This window comes from Lichenostomus cassidix, chromosome 26 (assembly GCF_008360975.1).
Source record: "Lichenostomus cassidix isolate B80296 chromosome 26, HeHo_3.0, whole genome shotgun sequence".
NCBI lineage: Eukaryota > Metazoa > Chordata > Aves > Passeriformes > Meliphagidae > Lichenostomus > Lichenostomus cassidix.
In genome coordinates, this window is record NC_139506.1 from 2,759,160 (window position 1) to 2,785,995 (window position 26,836).

General features: G+C 42.2%; 1 protein-coding gene across 3 annotated transcripts; it reads left to right on the forward strand.

The window, feature by feature from the left end:
• The first annotated feature begins 872 nt into the window (after positions 1–872).
• SRPK1 (SRSF protein kinase 1) lies at positions 873–26,836 on the forward strand. Of its 3 annotated transcripts, XM_085082995.1 has the most exons (16): positions 873–1,029; positions 1,115–1,175; positions 12,516–12,634; positions 13,512–13,620; positions 14,029–14,116; positions 14,265–14,352; positions 15,738–15,844; positions 16,510–16,675; positions 17,681–17,706; positions 18,180–18,393; positions 18,681–19,109; positions 20,547–20,647; positions 21,563–21,670; positions 22,937–23,006; positions 23,425–23,517; positions 24,406–26,836. In XM_085082995.1, exons 1-16 carry the CDS (start codon positions 1,017–1,019, stop codon positions 24,588–24,590), a joined length of 1,977 nt encoding a protein of 658 aa, XP_084939121.1. In that variant the 5' UTR covers positions 873–1,016; the 3' UTR covers positions 24,591–26,836. The 3 variants fall into 3 exon arrangements, with proteins under 3 accessions (XP_084939121.1, XP_084939124.1, XP_084939123.1); XM_085082998.1 differs by lacking the exons at positions 873–1,029; positions 1,115–1,175 and adding an exon at positions 1,381–1,528; XM_085082997.1 differs by lacking the exons at positions 873–1,029; positions 1,115–1,175 and adding an exon at positions 8,610–9,247.

Here is a 26,836-nt window from a genome sequence, read left to right on the forward strand (position 1 = left end):
TCTAATGTTCCTCCCAGCTAATGTGATGCCACAATGTTTTCCTGGCAGGACATGCTGCAGAAACCCAGCTGCTCTCCCACTGCACTGAATTAGAGGATACAGATCCCCAGACATGCACATGATCATTGCTGATGGTGCAGTGTGCATATTGTTGTGGTTTTATTCCATATCCCCTGCTCTGTTGTGGTTTTATTCACATGCTACTCTTGTGCAGAAGTACAAAAAGCAGCTGAGGAACCTTGGGCATCGTGCTGACTGTGGCAGAAGCAATTCTTGGTGATGGAGTGTATCACTCTGCACTGAAAAGCTTGGAGGAAGGACCAGATAAACCACTTAGGTAAGGACAAAGTCTGGGGACGTCTATTGTGCTCTAAAAGTGCCAGGCCGGTTGTGGAAGGATGAGTGTGTCTTGGCTTAGGCCTGGCTCTGCAACCCCTTGATGGTGCTACCCTGAGTGTGTTTTCTACCCCAAATTAGAAAAGAATTTCTACCCCAATTATTATAAAATAAATTATTTACTATTAAAATTAAAAATCCCTGAGTCTAAAGGGCATTGCTCTCCGCTCAGGGCCGTGTATTTTACGAGTGGATTCAAAGCAAAGCTGAGCGGCAGCTGCGAGAGGTGAGCGGGTGCGCGGGGTCAGCGGGTGCGGCACGGCTCGGACGGGTGCAGGTGCGGGAGCTGAGCGGGTGCGGCCGGCCGGTGCACACCCCGAGCGGCCCCGGCGGCGGGCGCCAAACGGAGCCGCACGGTGCCCGCAGCGCTACCGGCGCCACCCGCCGCCGCTCGGCTCGGGGCGGCTCCCGCACGGCCCCGCGCCTGCGCCCCGCCCGCGCCGCTGCCGGAGCCGCCGCCGCAGCCCGAGCCGCGCAGGGCGGAGGCGGAGGCTGGGCCGGGCCGGGGCGGTCTGAGCCGAGCCGGGAGGCGGTGGCTCCGCGCGTCCGGACGGCCGAGCCGCGCGTGCCCAGCCCGGCGGGCGCAGCGCAGGCGCTCGGGGCCGCCGGCGGTGGCGGCCATGGAGCGGAAAGGTGAGCTCGGCGCGGCCTCCATCGCCCCGCGGGGCCCCCGCCGGGCCCGCCGCCCTTCACGCCTCTCTCTCCTTCTCTCCCTCAGTGCTGGCGCTGCAGGCCCGGAAGAAGAGGACCAAAGCCAAGAAGGACAAGGCCCAGAGGAAGTAAGTGCGGCCGCAGCTCCCTCCGGGCGGCATCTCCCGCCGGCACCGCCGCCCCTTTGTTCCCCCGGCCCTCCCCGCGGGGAAGGGGCTGCCGGGCCGGCGGCGCGGAGGGCGCTCGGGGCCGGAGGAGCGTGCGAGCCCCCGGGGCCGGGCGGGTGTTTAACGTGAGCTAGCCGAGGGCACGTTGCGGGCGCAGGCGGAGCGCAGCCGGCGCGTGGCCCGGGGCGGCGGTTTTGCCGCCCAGTTCTGGCCGGTGGCAGCTCTCCCGCTCCGACCGCTGCTGCTTGGGCTGGATGGCAAACGGGAGGTTCTGCCGTCCATGCTTCGCTCCGAAACTCGGCCATGGAGCTGCGGTAGTGCTCAGGGATGGAGCTCCGGGTGGTGGGATAACCTTTTCGGCTCCCCTTGGCTGTACCCTGTGGGGGAGATATCAGCATTCCCTCTCTGCACTTCACTAGCTGCCAGCTTTAGGAACCAGCTTCTACTCCGTCCTCCTCTTCACTCTCTTGCCCCCTGAGCTTTTCCCCCCCCCCACCTTAAATCTTGCTGAAAGAATGCCGTGGTGTGTTGTTTACTTGGTTCTCTAACTTTGATGCTCTCGTGTGGCTTCTCTCCTACCGCAGGAATGTCACGAGTCTCTATGTGTGGGGAACTTTTGGAGGCAGATGTAAAAATTGAAAAGACCCGAGTAAATACTAAACAATGGCTTTCAGCAGGCTGCACTGTGTTCAGTGCTGCTCATGGATTCCTTTCTAGAGAAAGGTGATGTAAATCCTAGAGCTGGTTCTCTGAGCTCCATAAAATAGTGTTTATTTCTCTAAAATCTGTGGTACCTCAGGATGTTTTATACTCGAAGGTTCCCAGGAACCAAAGATACTTAGTAAGTAAGGTTCAGGCTTTGAGGGTGGGAGTTGGGGTTTATTTTCTTTAGGCCTAGAGTAATGCTTTCTCAGTCACTTCCTCAGACACATCACAGGGATTTAAAATATTTTTTCTTGTTGCCTCGAGCCAAGAGTCGGTGGTTTTGAGATGGGGCTTTTGAAGAGTGAGGAGCATTAACCAAAGTATTTGGGAGATGTGCCTTATGGTTCCATGGTATTCCATACATATTCCTGGTATTTCTTGAAGGTAGCATTAGGACAAATTTTGAAATGCTCTCCTCCTCCTCTAATTTCAGTATGAATAATCCATTGTTTAATTCTATACATGCTGCTTTTTTTTTTCCTTCTCTAGCTGCAGACCAACAGTACTGACTCTGCCAATAGAGTCCACAGTGCAGCTGGGAAGACTGATCTCTGTGTAGATTTTGAGGTTGCTGAATGATAACTTTCAGAGCTGGCATGTTTGGGTTTTTTTATAAGTCTTTTTTTTTTACCATATATTCAGGACAGGTTAAATGCACTGCTGGTTAACTCTTGATTTTGCCAGTAATCTTGATTTGAGTTCATACTATTTGATTAGAGCCATACTATTTGTCAAATGCTGTATTTATATTCTAATATTACATACTTCAGCTCTGTTCTCTGGCACCATAGGTTTATTGGATTCTGCCTCAGAAATTAAAGAAACTTGCATGTACTTTTTGCTTTATGCTGTGCAACTAAAAGAGCCCAGTGTCAGCCTCTAACTTTAGGTACAGTCCTGCAACATTTATTCTATTTAAATACAAAGCTGCTCTAGTTAAATCTTCCAAAATAGGCTTAACTGGGTTGTTTCATGACTCTCCATAAAATCCATACTTGAAACCTCATGGAATGTGCTTTTAGTATCTGATGTTCCATGATGGTTTAGATCACACATGCAGTTTTTTCTGTAATATATTTCTTCCATACATGTGCAGTAAAAAGCATGAAACAATGATTTTTAAAGGTTGAGTTTAGTATTTTGAATTATGAGTAAGTATAAAAACGCAGAGAATGTTCTGAAGGGATTTAAACAATTCAAAATCTTTCCTTTTAGAAATTAACTACACCTGCTCTAAGTTCACCTATCAACCCAATCTGCTTAAAAACAGAACAAAAGAAACCACCTGGAAAGGTTAAAAGAAGCTGGAAAATTACTTATCTTTTTCATCATTCAGTAGTTACATTGCTGCATATTAGGTTCAGACAAAAGCAGCCTAAACGGATTAATTACAGAAACACTTGTAAATACTAATTATGCTTCTGTGTATAAGCTTTTTTATAGGAAGATCAACCACGTTCTTCATATGCTGCAAATTCAGGATGTTCCTATTTCTTTCCATCCTTCCTGTCTTGAAAGTTTTATTTTCTATCAGTGAAGTGCTTTTGTCCTAACATTCTTCTGTAGAAAGAGAGAAGGCAAAGTCTCTTGGAATTCTGAAGGTGAGATACCTGTATTTTCCCAACCCAGTAAAACCACCCCAAATCTTTTGGTAATCTGGAAGATTGATTAAACCAGCTCTCTCAAATGTTTGCTCAGGAAGCTTCTACTTGCCTCTCCTGCTTGTTGGTTCCATTTCTGCCACTGTCAAGTTGGAAGAATATCGTGGCTGTGCACCTTTGTTCAGATCCCATTTCTGTGAGAACTGAGGGACAAGGACAGTGACAACTGAGTGACCTGGAGGGACAAAATACACTCTCAGATCCAGGGGATGCTGAGTTCTAATACTGACTGTCACCAATTGCTTTGTGGCCTTGAGTGAAGCATTGATTTCAGTTTCTCAATTTCACTGTTTTTCATCAAAAAGGCAAGGAATTAGAATTAAAATTGGTCTAATGCAAGTTTTCACAAAATGAGAAAGTGTTCCTTAGTGTTAAAAATATGTCTGCAGATCCACATGCCAAAAGTAGTTGCTAACAAAATGCAGGGAGTTTGGTACACAGGTTACTGAACAGTTTGTGTTGCTGCCCAAAGGTAGCTTTCCTGAAAGCTATCTGGGGAAGAATGTGATGTATTAATTTTATCATTTCTTGAGGTGTGAACATCTTGGGTGCTAACAGTCAGTTAATTCCCAAAGGCACTCAAAAAAACTTGCCTTTAAAAAAGGAGCTTGCAGGCTTGCAAGCTTTTTTTCATACCAGAGCTTTAGTAACTTTGTAAACTCTTCAGACAGCAGTATCTGGTGAGGTGCATTCAGGTAGTTATTTTTGCCCAATTGTCAAAAATGCAGAAGACTTTTGCAGTCCTTTGAAGCAGTTGCTGTACCTTTGGAGTTCAGCGTTGGTGGACAGATATAATACTTGTTCTGCTCCTGAGGAAGGTGAGGCAAATGCACGGTGCTTTTCTGGGAACACTTACCAGTTTTCCTTGTATTCTATGGAATTGCAAACATAATTCTCTGTGTCCTGTTGTCTCTTGAGCTGTCCTGGATGGGGATGGGTCAGGAGGAAGATGTAATTAATGGGTGTGCCACCAGTTCAGCCTTTCATCCCTGCTCTGTGCTTTGCAGGTGTCCTTGCACAGATGTGCTGGGAATGCTGCAATGCCTTGGTGCAGCAAGGTGGTGTCTGTTTAGGAAGCAGGGCAGGCTAACAGGAGATCATCAGCTGGATTTTTGAAGCCCCCATTTGCTGTTTGGAGGGGAATGTTGCTTTGAGTTAGCTCCAAAACGATGGCAGAAGTGATGCTGAAGTGTGGCTTCTCCCTGCTGTCATTTAAAAGACATTCACAGTCATAGAATCCCTGAGGCTGGAAAAGCCCTCCAAGGTCATTGAGTCCAACCTGTGACCAAACACCACCTTGTCACCCAGCCCAGAGCACTGAGAGCTACATCCAGGTGTTTCTTGAACATCTCCAGGGATGGGAACTGCACCACCTCCCTGGGCAGCCCCTTCCAATGTTTAAATACCCTTTCTGTGGAGAAATTTCTCCTGAGAATTCCTCCTTAATTTCGTATTCTGTAGGACTGTTGCTCTATGTGAACAAAAGCCTAATTAATACACAAGGAAAATCTGGTATTTTCTTCAGAACTTTGCTTCTGTTTGAACTAAAATACAAATGTAGTGGTATTTTATTGATGTCTCTGATAGTTTATAGTGGAATTGGCACTTGTGACTGTTAGATCATAACTGCTAGTAAAATACTGTGGGTTTTTTCTGTCTGTGTTTTATGTTGCAAGGCCTTAGAAGTGCAAACTGTTTTCTTTGTCCTCGGAGGAGTTTACTCCTTTAGTTACTACTGAGATTAAGAGCCAGAATTTGAAAACTAGTGTGAAACACCCATCCAGATTCAAAGCAGTTAAAGAAACAGGCAAGAGACTGAAGAAAAACTTCTGTATTATATCTCATTTCTCTGAAATACAGGTTTGTATAATGTGTAGGTGGTGGATATTTCAGTGGCAGTGATAATACTGTTTCATCAAATTCAGTGTCTTTTATGTTTCTTTCAAGTTCTTGTTGTACAAAACCACTAATTCTGTGTAATGGGTGTTGAACCAGTGGTGCTTCAAAGCAGAACATTTTATTACTGTAAGCATGAATATCTGCAAAAGTAGTGGCAGCCATAGGGTATGTGGCTTGTTCTGAAAAATGTGCATGGTCTGAATTTCTTTCTGCTAATTCTGCCTGCACTGGTGACTTTAATCATTTCTTACAGGCTTTACTGAGTGGGAGATATTTTTACACAGGACTTTCAATAGATCCTCTGTCTCCCTCTACTCCTGCAGGGAAGCAGTGGCAGAGCTAAATCAGTAGTCTTGCTTTTTCCCCATTTTTTTCCCAAATGCCTGTGATATTCATTATTTTCAAGAAGCTGTTTTACCATTACCTGAAAATTTCTGGCAAGACTCTTTGACATGCAGTGAAGCTTCGCTTCTTTCTTTTTCCTCTTCAAAATTGCTATGAAGAGGGACAAAGTTGGTGGTTTTTCCATCTGTGAAGTCTGGGAAGCAGAAAATTCTTAATAGGATCTGAGATTTTCCAGTTTGTTATTGTATGTCTTGCTTGGATCACTTCTGTCTTTGAGGAGCCCTGGAATTCTGACAGCTCTCTCAGGTTCTTCTTCAATTTATTCAAAGCTTTGTCTGGGATCAGGATCATGGATTATATTTTCCTTACTGTCTTTCATAATTGATACCAGGGATATGTCTTTTGTAAGTATTTTAAGCACAAGTTCAAGGTAGACTCAGAATGCATTGCCCTCATGCTTTTTTCATTCAAATACAGAGGTGATTATCAGATCATGACAGGACACAACTGCAATCTGCTGGTTTCCATGGAAGTCCCTTGGTTTGTGATAGCTGGAATAGCAGACATTTCTACAAACAGCTTGTTAAGTGCTTGTGTGGGGGAGTGGGGATGGGAAGCAAGAAACTTGAGTGCCTGTTATTTGTGTTTTAATACTGCTCTCATGTGAAAGCCAGTACTTGTCTTCAAACTGAGCTCCCACAGATCTGCTCATCAAAAGTGTGTCTTGGTGCCTCTGAGGGCTGTTGTTGAAAACCTAAATGTTTGACCATCTCCAGTATTCATTTAAGTTCATGACAGTGGTATTCCCATAGCTCTGGGATGAGTGCTCTATACCAGCAGGTCTTGTGGTCATGCCCTGTTGGCAGAAAACACCAATTCTTTATTCAGAAAAATAGGGATGCAACAGTGAATGAGTTGCAATAATCAGAAAATAACATGAATTATAGGCTCGTAAGTCCCCCACCATCTATGATTTATAATTCTCCCCAATCCTCTCAAAATAGTTGGAATTTCTTAAGCAGAAAGGTCAACTGCATGCAAGCAGGAAAAGACTTTCATCATTTCAGACCTGAATTCATCCTGAAAATTCTGTGTAGTCACTTTCCATATTCATTGAGCATGAGCTTTGCCAGCGGATCTGCGTGTGAGCACGTTGGAGGTTGGCACCAGCAGCACTCATCCTCACTAGATGTGCCTTAACATGAGCTGGAAATTACAGGCACACCAAGAAATAGTAATGAGATGCAGCCTGCAAGCATTCTTCCATTCTTCCTTAAAGAGGCATTGTCTCCGTGCACAGATGTGAAAATGGGAGAGGGATTTTAAATCCTGGCTTTTCACCATGCCATATGGAGCTTTTTCTCAAATGAAAACACAGAATCCTTAAGTGAGATCTTGCTGTAGTGGGTGTAGAGCCCAGGAAGTCATTGGCTGGATGGTTAAGGTTGGGAAGAAGAGTCGTGGGGTGTGTTTGCAATACCTTTATCTGTGGTGCCTGCAGTGGGAGCTGGATTCGTCATTCGTCCTGCATTCACTGAACTGAGTTCTGCTTGGGGGCGTTTCATGTGTGTAATTTGAGCTCACCAATAAGGGGTGACACTGTTTATAGAGACTGTTGCGGGCGACTTGAAATTAGGAAAGCATTTCTGTTCAGTTTCCTGCAGATGGGCGTCATTTTGCAAATATCAAGGGAGAGGCAAACTCAGAGAGAGAGGAGTGATGAGAGTATCTTTTTTTTTTGTTAGTATCTATTTAAGGACGATGGGTGTGACAATAGTGATTTGGACTAAATGTATGTTGCCTTCCCTGCTTGAGGGTGGAAGGAGTCTGCTTTTCTATCTATTCAAGGCAAATGAAAAGGTAGCATGGACAGTGTTTCTGTTTAGGGACAAGGAAGAACGCATCTTTTCTGTTGAAAATAGAGTTTTGAAGAAGTCACTCTTAATGCTCTTGTACAGGAGAACCAAACACCTCCTTTCAAGTGCTTTTTTTATTTTAATGTAAGTTATTGGAGCAGAAAGAACATGTTCAGAGTTTGATGGAGAAGTTAGGTGTGGAGACTTGGCTGTGTGTCTGGTAAAGTATAGTGAGCACCATTCTGATGCTGTTGGATCCACCTCACTGCCAAGCTGTAAGAACCCACGTTGTGTGGCTGAGATTTCTTAATCATGTTTTACCTTACTTTTAGTGTGTGAACCAGATAAATGATTCCATTGAAAACTGGCAAGAGAGTTCCACTGTGTTTTTCCAAATTAACACCTTCTGTAAGGAACAAGTGAGTGACTCAAATCTTAGTTCCTGCAAATAACTCCTTACCATCCCTGCAGTGCATTGCAGGGGTTGGGTGATATCTTCAGTGAACATGGAGCAAAATCTTGTCTACAGTGGAAAATTTTGAATGTTTTCAGCATATCTTCTAATATGAAGAGGTTTGGCAATGCTAAACTATTAAAAGTATATTCAGACTTTTGTGGGCTTTTAAGGTGAAAATATTTTAGACATACAACCAGATGAAGAAAATTCTTTAAATGTTGTGGTTTAAAAGTGCAGGGGCAGCTTCAGTGTATCTTTCACTAATGAAGTCCACCCTAGGAGAGAAATCTCTGAATTGTTACTTGCTATGTCACGTTGTTGCTGACTTGTTTCCCCTATCACTTACATAAACTAGCAGGATAAACAGGCACAGGAAATGACTGGGGATTGTACATTGTTGGAGGATGATGTTAAGTGCCCGCTGCTGTGAAAAATACTCACTTCAACTTTTTAAAGAAGATTTGACTCTTGCTGCTTGTTTTGTCATTTTAAGCATAAAGGATAAGTTTTTCTTGTAACTCTGGAAGGGGAGGTGTGGAATTACTTCAGAAAATTCAATTTTCCTTTGAACGCCCTTTGCCTGCTGCGTGATTGTGCTGGAATTCCTCTATCAAAAGGGTTGCTCTGTCGACAATTACCATGATCCTTGTCTTCATCCCAGCTTTGAATCCACTGGGCTATTGAATAGGCAAATAAAACCGGCTGGTTGAGGAAGATGAAACAAAGTATCTGCCTGAATTCCTAATTTCATTAGAGGGAAGAAGAGACACGTAGACATCAAGAGGAGGGGATGAATCTTTATGCTCACCCCCCTGACATGACTGAATTTGCAGGAGGATCAGCTGAGAGCAAACCCCAGCCTTGCTGCACGGCCCTTCACCTGCAATGCAGTGCTGGGCAGCTGCAGCTGGGTGCTGGAGGCAAATCCCTCTTCTCCTTCACTCTTGCACAAAGCTTTGCTGCATTTGAGGAGAACCAGCCCCTCTGCCTGCTGCTGATGTTCCCCCTGCTTCCCCAACCCTGTGCCATCTGATTTTTGATGGCTTTTTCGAAAACTATTGGGCTGTCTTCAGGAATATCTTTATCCATGGGAGGCCGTGCTTCTTGCAGGTAGGTGCCCCTCTCTGATTTTGTCTTGTGAATTTGCAGTTCTTCAGAGAATAAGGACTTTTGGGAGGGTCTCTCTAGATGTGGATTCACATGAATTTCATAGAAGACCTAGCATTATGCCTTAGCTTTGCTGTTCTGCATTGTTTTTCTTAAGTAAAATATCGCTATATACTTGTGTGGAGAGACCCTGCAGATCCAGTTCATTCTGATGATTAATTAGCACAATGAGAGAGCAAAAGGAAAAGGTGATCACGGTGTTCTTCTGTAGATCAGAGGTGGCTGTAAAAAAAGTACCCTAGAACACTTGTTTTTAATGTGTAAACAATCATTTAGTATAGGATTTTTATGTACTTTATCTGCGTTTTGCAATTTTGCCAACAGCTGTTTTCATCTGTCATCTTTAAATACTGGGTTTGGATTTTTCTGCTTTTGTGCCTTTTAGAGTACTGTCTTTGTGAGCAAAGCAGACAGATGAGGTTTGTGCTTTTGTAGATCAGTTTTTCTTAGGTATTAATACATATTCTGCACTGATTAATTCTCTCATAATCTGTTTCTTTGGCTGGCATGGTCATTTCAGGGGAAGAATATGGTGCGGTGTAATAACATCAAACAAATTTTCACGGGAAGGCAAAGGAATGAGATGTATTTTGGAGGTGATTTCATAAAGGAAATAGAAATGTATGTGACCTGAATTCGGCTTTCTTACCTTAGTTGGAATCACAGATTATAATGTAGAAGTGAAATGCTTTTTGGATCCCCATGAAAGGCTCAGCTGCAGACTCCAGGGTGTGTCGTGTGTGAGGTTGCCAGCAGCAGGATTCGTCAGCCCCTTAGGAGGGGCACAGAAAGCTTCCAGGAGAATGGGCTTTAGTGCTTCCAGTAACTTCTTCCTCGATGCATGAAATTGCTATTATTGGGAAGCACTGGGACTGCAGCATGGCGTGATGTGTCTGTCTGCATCACTGCCACTTCAGGGGAATTTTCTTTTGAGTCCTTTTTAATCCCCTACATCCTGTGCAGTTAAAATAGTGAAAATCCTGAAACAGCACTGGGGGGAATTACTCTTTACTGCTCACGCTATTTGTGTGGCTCCTGGCATAAAATCTTTCTGTCCAGTTCTCATTCTCTGTACCCTGTCTATAGGATTTGTTGTCTCTGAGCATCTAATATCCCCTTCAACCATTCTATCTATGGCCATTTCTTGCCTTTAATTTGGGGACAATGCATGACTTTATTTGTAGCACAGTTGTCCCCAAATAATGCAGCAATTTTAAAGAAGCTTTTTGACCTCCAAGACTTTCTGCAACCCCTGCTGCAGGTTTCCTTCTTCCTACCCCTGACTTACAATTCAGTGACTAAAAAGTCTAACTACTAAAGATCTCAGAGCTGGATCAAGCAACAAGGCTTTTATTAAGTCTCATTAGCTTGGCAGTCTTTGGTTTATGGTTGGAGACCACTGAGCTGTTCCTGAATTTAAAAAAATCATCAGGACTTAAAACAGACTGAAAGTAAATGTCTGGTGATGGGTTGTGCCTGTAGCTCTTCCTTACCTACTTCAGCTGTGGATTTTAAGTGGCTACAAATGTAGTCATCATCAGGTTGGAAGGCAAGATTTCTCCCTTTTGGTGATGTTTAAGATGGCTGTAGTTTGAATGTGTTAGCAGTGTATTTAATGTGTGAAGTCCCTGTATTTAATGTGTGAAGTCCCAGCAGAATGTATGTGTAGTAGGTCAATGCTGAATGTTTATTCTACTGTATAACTATTCCAAATGGAAATAGTACATTTTTACCATGGATTAAGAGGAGTTATTACAGCCCTGATATGATGAGCAGGACTCCAGGTCAGGTCCAAGTTGAGAAAACTGCATCTGAGGGCCTCCATATGTTGTTGGCATATCCACTGGGTGGGCAGTTCCTCCTTCTTGCAGCAAAATGAGTTGAATTTGATAGAGGCTGCTGGAAGGCACCGCTGTTATCTGCTACTTCCCTGCAACAATAGTTTCAGTACAAGAAACTTCCTCTAATTCACTGCCTGGGAACTCCTTGTAAAGAATGTTATCTTGTTTGTGTCATTCCTGTACAGAGGTTCACTGTCCACCTCGTTGGACAACTCCAGCTGTTTTTAATATCTCATGCTTCTAAGGAAAGAAAACCTAATGTTGATATCTTGCAGTACTTTGCCCTTAAATCCTGCCAATGCAAATGGGCTGTAGGCATTGTTTTCATGATAAATGTTTGCTTTGTACAGAAGGATCTTGAATATTTGTACACATTTAATCATTCCCTGTAACGCTTTGTAAAGTAAATAGATTACCTGATTTTAGTATTATCTTTCCGTGAGCTGATTGGCTGTGATCAGTGTGATGCCATGAAGGAGCTGAGACATGGAAGATGTTTTATTTGGGGTTTGTTTGGGATTTTGAGGTGGCCTTTGCTGACATGGCCTGCACAATCAAGAAGTCAGAATAGCACATTTGGTGAAAAGTTAACCACCTAAAATGAACGCTTTTATTTATGAATGTGGGAGTGAAAAACCTCCATCACCTCAGTGCCTGATTCCAATGCCTCTGCAGTCACAAGCTCTCAGGAGGGTTTACTGAACATCTGCTCTGCATCCTCCCACTCTCCCTAGTTCAGACAACTGTAATAAACTTTGGATCTTGAATGAAGAGATGCACTAAAAATGCAGCCTGCCCCTTGAGAACAGGAGAAATAAATGTCAAGATTAGGGGCTCTATTGTTCTAAAGTGTTAGAAGCAGGAGGACTCTTAAATATTCTTTTGACCTTGAATGTGAAAGGGACAAAGAGCCACAAGTTTTAAAAGTTCACCTTTTTTTTCTCAAGAGAGTAAAAACTAATTAATGTTAGTCTTTAAAATACATCAACATTTAAAATTTCAAGTTTTACGTGGGATAACAAAATATAAATCTGCTTTAGAAAAGTCCTCACTGAATGAAAGGCAGAGAAGGGGATCAGAGGCTGATATTTTGGTGGGATCACTAAGTTTTTAACTCTGTCTTGTCTGGAGTTTTCTTTGTTCCACTATAAAAGTGAATATGGGACATTAAGGTGTATTTCTCCCTAGTATACAAAAAACTATTTCTGTCCACTTTTATACCAGCTTAGGAATAATAGCACTGAAATGTGAACAGCTTTTCTGAAGGCTGACTATTCCATCTCCTCCATCATCAGCAATCCTTGGTGTGCTGTGGAAGCTGCAGAGCTGAGCAGTAACATGTGTGAGACATTCAGTGTGCTCTCTTGCAGACCCGACACCCAGCACCGGGGCCCTGCTGCTCATTCCGAGAATGATCTCCCAGAGCAAGAGGAGGAAATCCTGGGATCAGATGATGATGAGCAAGAGGATCCAAATGATTACTGTAAAGGTGAGCACTTGCCTCTTTAAGATGCAGCATTTGCAATGTAATCAAGGAATTCCTTCTCCGATTTGCTATAGAGAAGGAAAATAGACTCTGTCTTACATTAAGGGTGTTTTGAAACTGCATGATGATGATAATATCATTTCTCAAGCCAACATGGAATGGAAAAGTTTCCCTCCAAGTTTCCTTCAGTTATCAGTGAAGATTTGAGTTGGAGAGCTCTTTTTAATGTGTAAGTTTAAAGCTGTTAACTTTTCCTCAGTGCCAGAGGGCTTTCTGTATTGAAAAAAGTAAGTAGGCATTTAGTTCTTTTTTGATTTTCATTGTGAAAAGGACACTTTCAAATCCTTTTCATATTCTTTGGTTTTCTTTTGAAGATCAGATCATTATCTTGATATCCATTCTTCAGAAAAATTTGTGACTGCAAATAGCCTTCCCTCGTTTCTCTGAGTAGAAACTAAATATAGAGCAAATGAAAACACCAAATCACAATTTCTTTTCTTTGTTCTGATTTCTGCTGGTTCCATCTTTGGCTTTTCATGTTTTTGCTTCTTTGATGGAATCCTCCTGCATAGTCAGTAGCTTGAGAGATATGAAGGATGCAGAAGACACTTTACTGGTTTTAGTGGCAGAGTGTCTTTCAGTCAGGAAAATTGCAAGGAAAACTGTTGGGATCCCGGATGCAGTACTCTGTGGGGTCAGAGCGTGCAAAAACAATGCTGATATTTAGCTGAAAGATTCTGTTGCCATCACAACCTGTGTTTTCCAAAGGTGGTCAGCCTAGCAGACTTCAGGTGTTTTCACTGAGGCAATACTTTGTGGTGCTGCAGTGATTGAGATGCTTGTTCCACACACCTCTTCTCTGGTGTTTGTGTTTTTCCAGGGGGTTACCACCTGGTGAAAATAGGAGATCTCTTCAATGGCCGTTACCACGTGATTCGGAAGCTTGGATGGGGCCACTTCTCCACCGTGTGGCTGGCCTGGGACATCCAGTGAGTGTTCCTCTTCCAGCTGGTGTTCCTGGCAGGAATGCACAAACCTGAGCAGAAAACATCTTTATTTTTAGATAAAAACACAAAGCGTTAGCTGTCCACATCCTAGCACAGAAGTTTCTTCTGATATTGTGCATGCAAGTGTGTGGGAGGGAATTAACAGGACAGACCATGTCTGTGGGAAGAGTACTCTTGTGTTCAGCAGTCTCTGACCTATTATTCCATTTTTTGAGAAATGACTACCATGAATCTTTTGTTAAAAAAGACAGTCCTTGAGTATTTAAACGTTATTTTTCCACAATGCATGAAATAAATTCTCTTGCATGCAAAAGAATTGGGATAATCCTGGAGAATATGTTCTTTGTATGAGCATTAACAGTTCCCAATTTATTTGCCATGTGTGCACAGAGGGAGGAGATTTGTGGCAATGAAGGTGGTGAAGAGTGCAGAGCACTACACAGAAACAGCACTGGATGAAATCAAGTTGCTGAAATCGGTGAGTGCCTGAGTTGGGTTTATGTTTTTTTCCCCCATTTTGGGGAGTTTACATTTGTCATGTGCTTGATATTCCCAGGTCATCAATAATTTTTGTAGGAACCAAACAGTGCAATGGATGTGACTCAAAATAACCTCTTTGTCTGCAGGTCCGCAACAGTGATCCAAATGATCCCAGCAAAGAGAAAGTTGTTCAGTTATTAGATGACTTCAAGATTTCAGGAGTGAATGGTTCTCGTATCCTTTTGTGGAATAAAAGCCAAGAATTGCAGAGAGATGGGAGTTGCCTGGGCTGTTTTGGCAAGCAATGCCCAGACATCCCTTTCCCTGCCCAAAGAAACCTGCTCTAGAAGGATCTGCCTCAAAACTGCCTGCTGAGCTCAGACCCAGAGTGATGATTCAATGTGGTGTAATTTGTGTCAGCACTGCTTGGTTGTGCTTTTCATGTTCTGCCACCAGTTTGTGAATCAGGGCTGAGTGGCTGTGTCAGAGGTGCCTTGGAGGCAGGAGAGCCCGTCGACCTCAACCCCTCAATTTTGCAAGCAGCCTGTTAACAACCTGTAATTTCAGTAAAGCAGTACAGCATGTTAATATCAGTAGCTGAAAATAGCCAATGGGCCATCTCTAACCTGAAAATAAGGTTTCTAGTTATGGAAACATCTTACATTGTAATTTATCAACATTTTTAGGATGTTTTAAGTGTATTGTTTTGACAGTGGCCTGTGGTTCTGGGAACAGCCTTCTCACAGGCAATGATTTGTAGTAAGTCCTAATAATGGATCCTCAAAACTTGAAAGTTGGGCTTTTGTGCATGTTTTCACTTTGCAATAGCTTAAATTTTATTTCAGTGAGAATTGCTGGGCTGCTTGAGAGAATTGAGCTGTAGGTTATAAACAGTAGGCCCATAATGCATTTTCTCTGGCTTTTTTTTCTGAGTAAATGTTGATTTCATCTTGTATTTCTTCCACTCTTGTGAAGTACTGCTTTCTGCCAGTGTAGATGAAAAGCAGCCTAATAATCTACTAGAAGTTTGGTTTCTGAAACAAGGGCACTGTACTGAATATGTCACTGGAGTGACTGTAACTGTTGAGATCTTATAGCCAAAAAGCAGATCATATAAATATAGTTGAAATCCAGGCTTGTCAAAAGTTTGTTTTGCTAGTAAAGATGCAAAGGAGGGCAAAGAAAGTGACTTAATTGTTCTGAAGATTACTTAAGAAATGGAAATTTTATTATCTTTTCAGGTAATGCTGGAACAGAGAGATCTGGCATTGAGTTTTGCCTGGGGCAGAAGCAAAGGCTGTTCCAAAACATACAGTAAATACTAATCAACATTTGTGCAACTGGCTTCCACTTAAAGCAGGAGATTGCTTCTGCTGCAGTAGGACCTTTGTGCAGCTCCATCCCTATTTTATTTTAGTTTATTTTATTTTAGATTATGGCACTGCTGTGTAGGATAGGGTGATGCTGGTGAGCAAGGCAGCTTTTTAAGCTGTGTCAGAAAGATGAAGGTTCTTTAACATAAAGTGCCCAACTAGTTTGGATTTCTTTTGATCCTCAGTGCTGGGAATTTGGGGCTCCTTGGGTCTGGATGTCCAGTATTTTCCTTGATTCACTTCCAGATATCTGTATGGTGTTTGAAGTTCTAGGGCATCATCTTCTGAAGTGGATCATCAAGTCAAATTATCAGGGTCTTCCACTCCCTTGTGTCAAAAAAATCATCAAACAGGTAAGTTCCAGTTCTGACTGCACTCTTCCCCTTGACCCAGTTAAAACTTCCAGTAATCTTTCTCAGATCCAAGGAAAGAGAGATTGAAAATCTGTGGTATCTTCCTAATGCAACAAAATATTCTTGGGTTAATACTTCCTTTCTTTGCTGCAAGTCCCTTCTGCTGCAGATAGTTATTTTCTGACATTTGAACCATGATGAGAGGCTGGCTTTGCTTTTAACCTCTTCTTACCCCAGTCATTCCTCATAAATGAAGTATTTTTTTAAAGCTGTCACAGTAAGCACAGAGCTTAATGATGGGAAGAGCAAGAGAAACTGGTTCTCCCTACTGGGTGGTTGCCTAAGAAGAAACACCTTCCTACATGGGAGGTGCATGGGAGGAGGAAAGTGTGATTTTGTTGTAGAGTATTAAAATTAGATTTTCACCTGTGGTAAGTCAAGTTATGAGGGTAAACAGAATTATTTCAAATGGTAGTTAAAATCTGTATGCAAATCTCTTTTTTGTGGAACTGGCTAGTAACCACTGATCACATCAGCTCTAACCTGGAGTCTTCTCAAGCACACAAACCCTTTCAGGTTCTCTGGCCATCCTAGGCAATTTTGCATTTTCACTTTGCTCTCAATTAGCTTGTCTAATGGTTGACTTCCTTCTCGCTTGCCTGCAGGTTCTTCAGGGTCTGGACTACTTGCATACGAAATGTCGAATCATTCACACAGATATAAAGCCAGAGAACATCCTGCTGTGTGTGAATGACCAATACATCCGCAGGCTGGCTGCAGAAGCCACAGAGTGGCAGAGATCTGGGGCTCCCCCACCATCTGGCTCTGCAGGTGATGTATTTTTCTTTCTTTTTTTCCCCCTGAAAATTGGTGCTGTTTCCCCCACATAGCTCCAAATCATCACTAAGGAAAACTTCCTGAGTACAGTTGTACAATAATGCAAGTAACCTTTGAAAACTTGAGAGTAAATTGTGAAATTAGTCATAAATTGTAACTCAGAGATGACTGGGAAGGCAGTTTGTGTCAGAGAAATGAAGGGAGGATAAATGCACACTGGCACCTGATTTTAACTCAAGCTAATCTTGCATTAGTAAAGTCAGTCTTAGGTAGCACAATGTTGATGCACTCAACATAGAACTGGAGTGAAAATGTATCAAAATACTTCCCACATTTCCTTCAAAAGTTCATTACCTTTCATTGCATGTTGCTGGAAATGCATTTGATTAGAGTTTCAACAGGATGATTTATCTGTTGTCAGTTTGCAGAAATCTGAAAAACTGAACAGAAACAGCTTCCTTGACATGCAAACATCCCTAAAGATTTGAGGGCAAATTTTCTTTTATTCCTTGTGTTCTTCTTCAGAATATCCATCTGTAGTATGGATTTACTTTCAAAAACCACTGCAGTGTGTATTGGAAGGCTCTGTCAGTCATAATCTTACAGCACCAACACTGAGCTGAACTGTTCATAGCATATCTTAGCTTAAGGGAGCTCCCTAAAGTTTGGTATTTTAATGCTTTGATTTGCATTTTCATTTGGGTAGGATGCATAATGCATGCAGTAAATGAAGCTGCGTGACAGGAAGTTTAAGTCTTTGATATCAGTCAAGCAAGTCTCCTGTCTGAAACTTGAATTACACATTTGCTCATTTAATGTTTTTATCATTTTTTTTATTGTTGTGTTTTTGTAGAGGAATGAGCCTTCAAAATCGCATTTGCTGATATCATTAAAATGTTGTTCTCAAACCACATAGAAAAAATGTACCTTAACATCAGAATGCAGTTGCAGTTTTTGAATGTAGGAATACTGATTTACTGATCTTCCTTTCCTTTTCAGTGAGCACTGCACCACAGCCAAAACCAGTAAGTGCAATAACTTCCATCTGTAACTATGCATCTACTGATAGTATCTCCTGCATTGTTTCATAATCCAGCCAGCATTAGGAGAAAGCAATCTCATATCAGAAGAAGTGTGATTTGGGTTTGGTATAGGCACCAGGTTCAATGCTGTCTTGGACTTGTAGATAGTATTAGCTCATTTATCACCAGAAAAAGGAGTCTTTGTGGTGATCTCATGGTCTGTTCTGAAAGGGACTATTTTGTGGAGTCTGAGAATAATGTAGATTTTTCAGGTCAGGGCAAAAATGCACTGATAAGAGCCATAGACAAGTGGTTCAAAACCCAGAATAGCTGCTTTTTATCTGGGAGAGGAGCTGTCTCCAGCATTATCATCACAGGCTGCTTCTGTAGCTCTAAGATAAATTAAACCTTGGTGCATTTTAGATTTATTGAAGCATAAAATGTTAAGTCCAATTTCTCTGCTTGCTTCTCTGTAGGCTGACAAAATGTCAAAGAATAAGAAAAAGAAGTTGAAAAAGAAGCAGAAACGTCAGGCTGAGTTGTTGGAGAAGCGAATGCAAGAGATAGAGGAAATGGAAAAGGAAGCAAACCCTGAGCAGACACAGCCTGAAGAGGAGGAGGAAACTCAGACCCCTCTGGAAATGCTCATAAAAGTCAGTCCACCAGAGGAAAATGCCAGCAAAAAGCCAGGTATGGCTCTAAAGCATTGCTCACATGGGAAGAAGGACAGTGTTGTTGTGGGTATGAGGTGAGATTACCTTTAGCAGAGGTGGCTTTGTCACTTAACCTGTTTGCATTGTGTTCTGTCCTTTAATGAGACAGGGAAATTTCCTGTTACAAACTGAATTAATGAATGTCTTCAGTTACATTTTGAATGCTCCCTTGAAGCTATTTTGAGCTATTTTTCGAGCCTGAAGCTCTCTTCCAGCTATTTGTTAAGACATATTCTGCTACATTTTGATTTCCCCCTCTTCCAGCACAAATCCTCACACAGGATCAATCTAACCTCATGGAAAGCAGCGTGGAAAAACACGTGACAGAAATCAACTGCAACGGAGTGATCCCAATGACGGACTTGACAGACTCTGGGAACGAAGGTTCTGTGCGCCTCGAGGACGACCTTCACAACGCCAATGACTGTGGCAATCCCCCTCACACACAGCAGGCTGAGAACTTCCACAGCTGTAATTTCAGTCAGCTCAGCAGTGACTCGCAGAGCAGCCCTCCAGAAGCAATGTCGGACTCGTTTGTGCCCTTGGTCGCTGAGGATTCCATGGTGTGTCAGCCCGTGTCCAGCGAGGAGCAGGCGTTCAGTGAGCAGGAGATCAGCAGTTTTCAGGAGAGCATCAGGACAGAGATCACTTCAGAGGATGAGAATGAGAATAACAGTTCGACAGACAACAAAGGTATAAGAGGAGCCTTGTAAGAAAGGGCTCCTTGATGTGGGAGGTTTCTTTACAACACTTTATCATATTAGTAGAAATGGGCATTTTGTAGGCTGCAGTGATCAGAACCACCTCTTTGAGACTTTTCCTGCCAGGAGTAATTAAGCTGACAGGCATACTCCAAGATGTTTGCTGTTTGAAGCTTCCAGGAGTAGTTGGACTTTAGTTTTGATTTTTGAATGCATAAATATTCCTACTTTTTAAAAACACCAGTACACTTGGTTTTCTGTGGAGGAACATTTCCTCCTTTGAATCAGGTGTTGCTTAAGGAAAATCACATAAGTCTACAGATTGTCACTTCCTGTTAAATTAAGGGATTGGTACTGTTCAGCGTGTTCTGACAGTTTGGTTCTTAATATGCAGCAAAGGTAACTTCTCTCAGTTACCTGAAGTGGGTAAATGTTTCCCCAGAACTGAAAATGCAGCCTGAAACAAAGCTTATACAGTAGGGAAAAACCCCCAACCTCTTTGATGCTTTTATTTAAATATTATTTGCTTCAGAGTGGAAAAAAAAGTAGGTTTAGGAGAAAATAAGACATGCAGTAGTGTATAGCAATTTAAACACGTTCCAGGTGTGTATGTGTTAAAAATATGAATTGGTAAAACTGTCCATTTTTGCATCTTTGTCTCAATATCAGGTGATATATATCTCTTTGGAGAAGGAGGGTGAAACTACCATTTGTACTTATTAAAAAAAAGTATTCTAGTATTTTCTTGCCAGAATACCACTGGGGGAGTTAAATGAATGAAAAGCAGCAAGAGAAGCTTAGATTTTGAAACTTGAACTGCACTTAGGTGGATGCCTCTGCTAGGTTGCTGATATTTTTTGCTGCTCACAGCCCTCTCCCACATCTACAGCTTTGATCTCCCCCAAATTTTAGCTTTAGGGCTACAAATGGATTTTCATTTAGTGACTTAATATTTTTGCTCTCCATCATGTCATTCAATTTTCCCAATATATCCTTTGTCTCTTGTAACTGTGTTGCAGCAGGGAGTGATGGGTTTGTCAGAAAGACACTCTAACATGGAGACTCTTCCTTCAAAGATTTCAGAAGGCTTCAGGGGGGTTGTGACGCTTGTTTTGTTTCTGGCAATGCCCTTATTGCAACAGGTTTTTGCAATAGGTTTTTGCATACAGACAGGCTGTGCAAAAAATGCTGGGAAATAGTCACTCTTGCATATGCTTAGTTATCCTCCTGCTTTATGACACCAGTTGGGTCTTAATGATGTTGTTGATAGTGCAGAGTGATGCTCATTTTTATACCCAAGCATCACGGAGGGAACAGTTCTGATCCATAAGAAAAACTTCCTGGCAGGGGAGAGGTTGATAGGATTTGGGTGACAGATGGTGACACTGCCTATGTAGCTTTAATCAGCTGTTGTACACATTGCCTCTAGGAAAATCAGCTGCTGGGAATTTCCTTCTTAATCCTCTTGAGCCCAAGAATGCAGATAAGCTCAAAGTGAAGATAGCTGACCTAGGAAACGCCTGCTGGGTGGTAAGTTTAGTCTTTTCACATTGACTGCAGATTCAGTCAGTTTGCCAAGATGGAAAATAATCTGTAAAACAGATCCTTAGACCTGGCTGTGAAAGCAGTGACAGTTTAAAACTATGATGAGGAAAAAAGAGGGAGAAGCAGGGACTGAAAGAAAGAAATGGTCCTCTAAACACAAGATTTCAGTCTATGGTTTGGGTGCCTCACTGGCATTTGATTACTTCTAATAGACCTATGAACCTTGTCACATACAGTGTGTAGAAATCTGTTTATGTGAAACTTTTGAAGGAGTTTGTAGCTCTCCTGGAGACTGAGAAAGTTGCAAACAATTGCTGTGATGTGCTGGTTCTGTAGCTTGTCAGACCATTTCAGTGCATTCACAAGCACATGAAAGAGACTCACACAATAAAACCCCCAAGTTTTATTCTCTGATGGTTGTGCTGTGCTGCTTTCAAATGTTTGACATTTCAAATGGAAGAAATACCTCTTTTTACTTGGCTTCAAAGATGGCAAATTACTTCAGATTGCATGGGAGAGAAGAGTCTCAACTTAGAATTGCACATCAGGCTTGCACATCTGGCAAGGTGATTTCTTACACTGCTGTTGCTTATCTGCTTTAAAGTGCATGGTGCTTTAACTGCACCATGGCCTGACTGTCATGACTGAGCAGGAGATGCTGCAGAGTCTTCCTTTATTCTATTTTTTTTGCTTTCCCCTACATTGGACTGTTTCACTTGATTATCTCATGTAGAGCATTTAAGCAGCACTTGCAGGAATATAAGGAAATAGTTAAGGAGGATGTAAAATCTAAGTGAAATGTAATGGTAATGAGCTTTGATCTACTCTGACCTTCCAGGTTGTTGATTCTCCTCTTCTAAGCAATCTTTAGCTATTTAGTAAAACATTTCTTCTCTTTAGCACAAGCATTTCACTGAAGACATCCAGACAAGACAGTACCGATCCCTGGAGGTGTTGATAGGCTCAGGGTACAACACCCCTGCTGACATCTGGAGCACAGCCTGCATGGTGAGTTCTGCCAGCTGGGCATGTTCCTCCCCTGTGCTCTGCCCTCTGACTGGCCAAGCCTGGCAAAAAACAAGTGTTCAGTCAACTTCCAGACTTGCTGAATAATAGGTTTCCATACCAGAGTTGGGTTTTTTATTTATCTTTTTTCCCCGCATGTGGCTTTCCTTTTGAAAATTTGTGTTGTCCAGCATCAGCAGATTTCAAATATGATTGTACTTTGCCATCATGCCTTCTGGAAAAACAAGGCAACCATGCAATTCTGAGCACAATATCTTTTTATATTAAAAAAAAAGAAAGCCTTTCTGCTACATCTAGTACTGTTTGACAAGTTCCTTCAGTATAATTTCTAATTTTAAGCATCCTCTGCAGGTTTGGAATTGGTGTTTAATCTGAGTAATGCTGAGATGAGGCTGAAGCTGGCAAATGTAGAATATGGCAATGAAAAAAATGAGTCAAGCCAGTTTCTGCATGTGCCTCTTCAGTGTCTCCATTCTGCATTTTCTACAAATCAAAGCTTGGTTTTTATGATTTAAGCTTGGAAAATAGATATTTTTGCTGTCTTGGAAAACAAGCTGGGATTTTGATGAATGTGGTAAAACAAAATGCAGTAGGGTCATGTTTTGTGTGCATGTGGCCAGAATTACACAGTGCCTGATTCAATAGTTTGGCACCAGCTGTTCATAAAGAAAATGAAGAATACAGAAGGTCAGAGGTAGTGAATAGTGAATGTGTTACAGAATTTAGGAGTGGTGAGTTAAAATGAATGCAGATGTTTTTCTCATTTAAAACATGTTTTCATATCTACAGACAGATGTCCAGAGATGAACTGTTTGAAAAACATGTGAAATTTAGGGAGAGGGCAGAACCTTTGTACAAAAAACCCCAAGCAAACCAAAACAAACTAAAAATAACCAACCCCAGAAGCTATAGTTTGAATATGATGTTATTTTTGCAACATTTGTTGAGGAAGAGGAGAGGCCAAGCATGTGAAATACCTTAGCTTTGTGGTTCCACACTGGTGGTCCTGCACCAGAATTCATCCTAGGTGTGCCTGTGATGTTTTCAATGCAGTTTTTAAGGTGTTGCAAAGTCACTGCACATTTTAAGCTGTAATGGTGTATTTAAAATTATAGCTGTGTACTGGAGTTTTGCAGGTTATTCTCTCCTTCTGCTTTGTTTCTGGCCCCCAGAGAGTTGCAGAGTCAACCTGCAGCACATTTTACAGTGTTTTGAAGTGACTTAATGTGCTCATTTCTGTTTGTTTAGGCCTTTGAGTTGGCAACAGGGGACTATTTGTTTGAGCCTCACTCTGGGGAAGATTACTCACGAGATGAAGGTTTGTTTGTCTAAGTTTTTCCTTTTTAAAATAGGGATTGAAATCCAATGGTTGCCTCTTTGAAATGAGCCTTCTCTTATAAGTTAACAATACAAAAGCTCCTTGCAAAAAGGTTATTTACCCAAATCAGCAACAACTGTGCAACAAAGTCCATGTTCTTGTCCTGGTGTTTTACATTCCTCTTGCTGTATTCTCTACCTTATCTCTCAAACTGGTTGTGCCTCAAATTTCCCATATTTATAATCCCCTCGTCCCTTGTCTTTGTCGTTGCTTAGTGTAATCTCATTTCAGGTGGATCTCAAATTAATTTTTAAGGGATAATGTCTTTATTGTTGTATCCCAGAGCAGGAAACTGCAGCATAGAGATGTCTTGTGTGGATGTATCTCATTTTATTTATTTATTTATTTTTACATGCAGATCATATTGCATTGATCATAGAACTTCTGGGGAAAATACCTCGCAAGCTCATTTTGGCAGGAAAATATTCCAAGGAGTTTTTCACCAAAAAAGGTAAAAGGAAACAAAGCAAATATCACTTATCCCCTCATCCCCTGCCCTAGATACACAGCAGTGTCTTGCTGGAAATGCCAATTAGAAATAGAGGCCAGCAAAGACTTTTTCCTTTGTTTTATGAAAGTGTTTATCAGTAAAACTGCAGCTAAATGTGTTCTTGTCTTACTTCTAAAAGCATCCTACACCCTAGTTCTCAGCATCTTGGTGCAGATCAAATGCAGCAGGTAGAAAAACAGCACAGTAGATGTTTTGTCAAACTTGATGTGGTTTTATTTAGCTGATCTCTGTCAGCCAGAGGTGGAGACTCACTTTGGAAGTCTTTTCTAGGCAGCTTGACTCCATTTCTGGCATGCCAGGCACCTTAAACAGTGCATCATGAGCCATGTTGTTCAGAGCACAGAACATTATCATAAAGTCCTGAGTAGCCCAGAAATGTATTGAGTTGAAAAATTAGGTTTTGACCTAGTTTAATAATCCTTTTTTATGAAAACAAGCCCTTCTTTATTAGTAGTGTATTGCTTTCTCAAACAGTGCTCCATGCATTGCATATGTTCCAGAGTCAGTGGCACAGTTTATCTGTCGTGTCAGGCAGCATAATTGCTGTTTTAATAAAGTTAATATCTGCTGATAGGGGATCTGAAATAGCAGGAGATGAAAAAAGAACCCTTTGAGGAAGTACATTTCTGTAACAGGCTTCTAAAGCAGATAGAAAAGGGTTTAACAGAATTGACTTCTCCCTTCAGCAGGCTCTACCACTTTCTATTCCCTATGCCCAGCTGTTAGAATAGCCTGAGTTCACCCTGTCATGTTTATCTGTTCAGCCAGTTTTACTGAGCTGCTCTGTTGCCATGTCTTGCACTTAACCCATCTCTCTTGGGTTTTCAGGTGATCTCAAGCACATCACCAAACTGAAGCCCTGGGGCCTTTTTGAAGTGTTGGTGGAAAAATACGAGTGGGCCCAAGATGAGGCAGCTGCATTCACAGACTTCTTACTCCCTATGCTGGAGCTGATCCCAGAGAAACGAGCTACAGCAGCAGAGTGTCTCAGGCACCCCTGGCTTAACTCCTAGAAGCTTCCAAGCAATGCCACAACGTTATACTCTGGTTTACAGCCTAGCCTACACACCCAGCTGCCCTTCCCAGATCCATTTTTCTCCTTGTTCACTTTCAGTGTGGAGTTCTTCCTTCAAGGCTTCCAAGATTTTAGATAAATCTAACCTGTTCTGCTGAATTTGTTTGTGTGACTTAATGGGGACTCTCCTCAGCCAGTGGGCATCATCTGTGTTTTTGCCTTGATTGGGCTTCACCAAAGACTAATTGACTAGAATAAGAAATTTTTCTTCAGTCTCCTCCCTGTTAGGCACCGTGTGTGACACATGTGAGCTCAACCTGTGCTCGGATATCTCCCTTAGCTAAATTCCAACTCACCTTTCTTCCTGTGAAGATCTCACTGACTCAGGAGTCAATTTTCCCACTGTTGATCCTGTAGCTGCTGATGGGGTGAGAAGTAACAGATGGCATCAAGGTGGTGCCAGATCTTTGGTAGAGCAAAGACCTTAAAGTCCTCCATCACTCTCTAGGTGTCTACTGTATTCTTTGCTTTCCAGTCACAAACTTTTATTTAGTTTTAGCTGCTTTTGAAAGAGCTTTTTAAACCTAGGTTTTAGTATCCTTTATTTCTTCCTCCAAAATGCCCTTTCCATTTACTTTTCCTCCTTCCCCGTGCCCTTGATAGACAGAATAGTTTCTGGATTTGGTGATGTTTTCTACTTCAATGCCTGTGACTAAAAGGTGACAAGCAAAATGAGCAAAAGCTGGAACTGACTTAACGCACAACCCTCAGCAAACAGATGGGTGCAACCTTAGCCTGCAGAGAGAGCCTTGTTGCAGGCAACTCTTAACATTATAGTGAGCCATAAGATTTTGGGGGTTTTTTATCCCTTACTGGCACTTTCTTGCCTTGCTTGAGTTGGTATTCATGAGAGATTGGCTTTCACTGATGCAGTTTGCTCTGACTTTTTATTTTTGACCATTTTTTTCCAAGGAAAGGATTGCAGCTCCTTTATCACAGCCATGCTGCAGCCCTGGCCTTTAAAAATCAGCACTTGAAGTTCCAGTGTAAAGATTTCTTTTAATTTGCTTCAGGTGCAGGCCTTCAGAAATAACTTCCCAGGATGGGACTGCCTTTTATTCTCTGGGCCATTAGCACAAGAAGAAAGCTAGCAGAAGTGGAAGAGAACTGACTTTTCCACATAGATACTGGATTAGAAGCTGTTTCTCGAGTTACCCCGAGTCAAAAATGTTTTATGGGGTTTCTGTATGAACTTCTCAGAGGGGCTTTGGACATAATGGGTTAATTTTAATTAAAAGTTAAATCACTGTGGCATTTGATAGTTCTATGATGGCTTCTTCTAGACTTGCCCATCCTGTTACAGATTGAGTGCATCCCACTCTTCTCTAAGCAAGATTTGGCAGTGTTGAGACTTCAGAGACACTTCCTTACTCTGGACCAAACAGGCCTTTGGATTTGTGGTGGCTTGCAGAGGATAGAAGTTGCTGGAGACCATGCAGATGCTATCCAAGATAATTTCCATTGCCAAAGCTGCCAAGACCACTGTTGTGTGTCACTTCTGTGTGTGTGTGTTTGGGAATTCTGGTTTGTAAGGATCATTCACTCACAAACTGGGTCATTTAATCCACTGAACAGTTTCTCCAGTTGAGAGCCTGGTTTGGCTTATTTATGCAAATCATGCTGCATGTTCCTTTAGTGGTAGATCAGGTTCTCTATGCATATAATAAAAAAAGAAAGGCAGGTGACACGCCAGAAATGTTTTAAACTGCTCATTTGACCCTTTTTTTATCCTTTCATCCAGCATTTTCCAGTTTTGGGTCACTTCTGTATCTGTTACAGGAGGACTGCAGGCAGTACTGGGTTCCAACTTACTGTGAAGATACATTGGCAGGGCAAACAATTCCTGAAAGCTCACCCAGTGCTGCCTGCTTGAGACTGGCTGATGGAGGAGCATTTCCCACCAAGGGCTCTGCACTCTGACTCTGAGAGCTCCCCATCCTTTCTTTGTGTCCTCTGCCAGCCCTGACTGGAGGAGGTTTTTTTTTCACCATGATAGCCAAGGCCAGAGCCAGCTTGTGAGTTGAAGACCTGCAGAAGCAGCTGTCATGATTCAGTCCTGTACTGTCTGCTTGTTCACTTGGGGTTTGTTCCATTTCCAAACTGCCGTGAAGTGCTCACACTAAAGGATTTGTACTTGCTGTGTCAGTCTAAAACCTGAAGGAAAATACATTTTTATTCTTTCTA

Coding starts and splice junctions, on each gene's coding strand:
- SRPK1 (XM_085082995.1), top strand. Junction 17,707..18,179: donor CTGCACCACAGCCAAAACCA/GTAAGTGCAATA, acceptor GCTTCTCTGTAG/GCTGACAAAATGTCAAAGAA. Junction 19,110..20,546: donor CAGTTCGACAGACAACAAAG/GTATAAGAGGAG, acceptor CATTGCCTCTAG/GAAAATCAGCTGCTGGGAAT.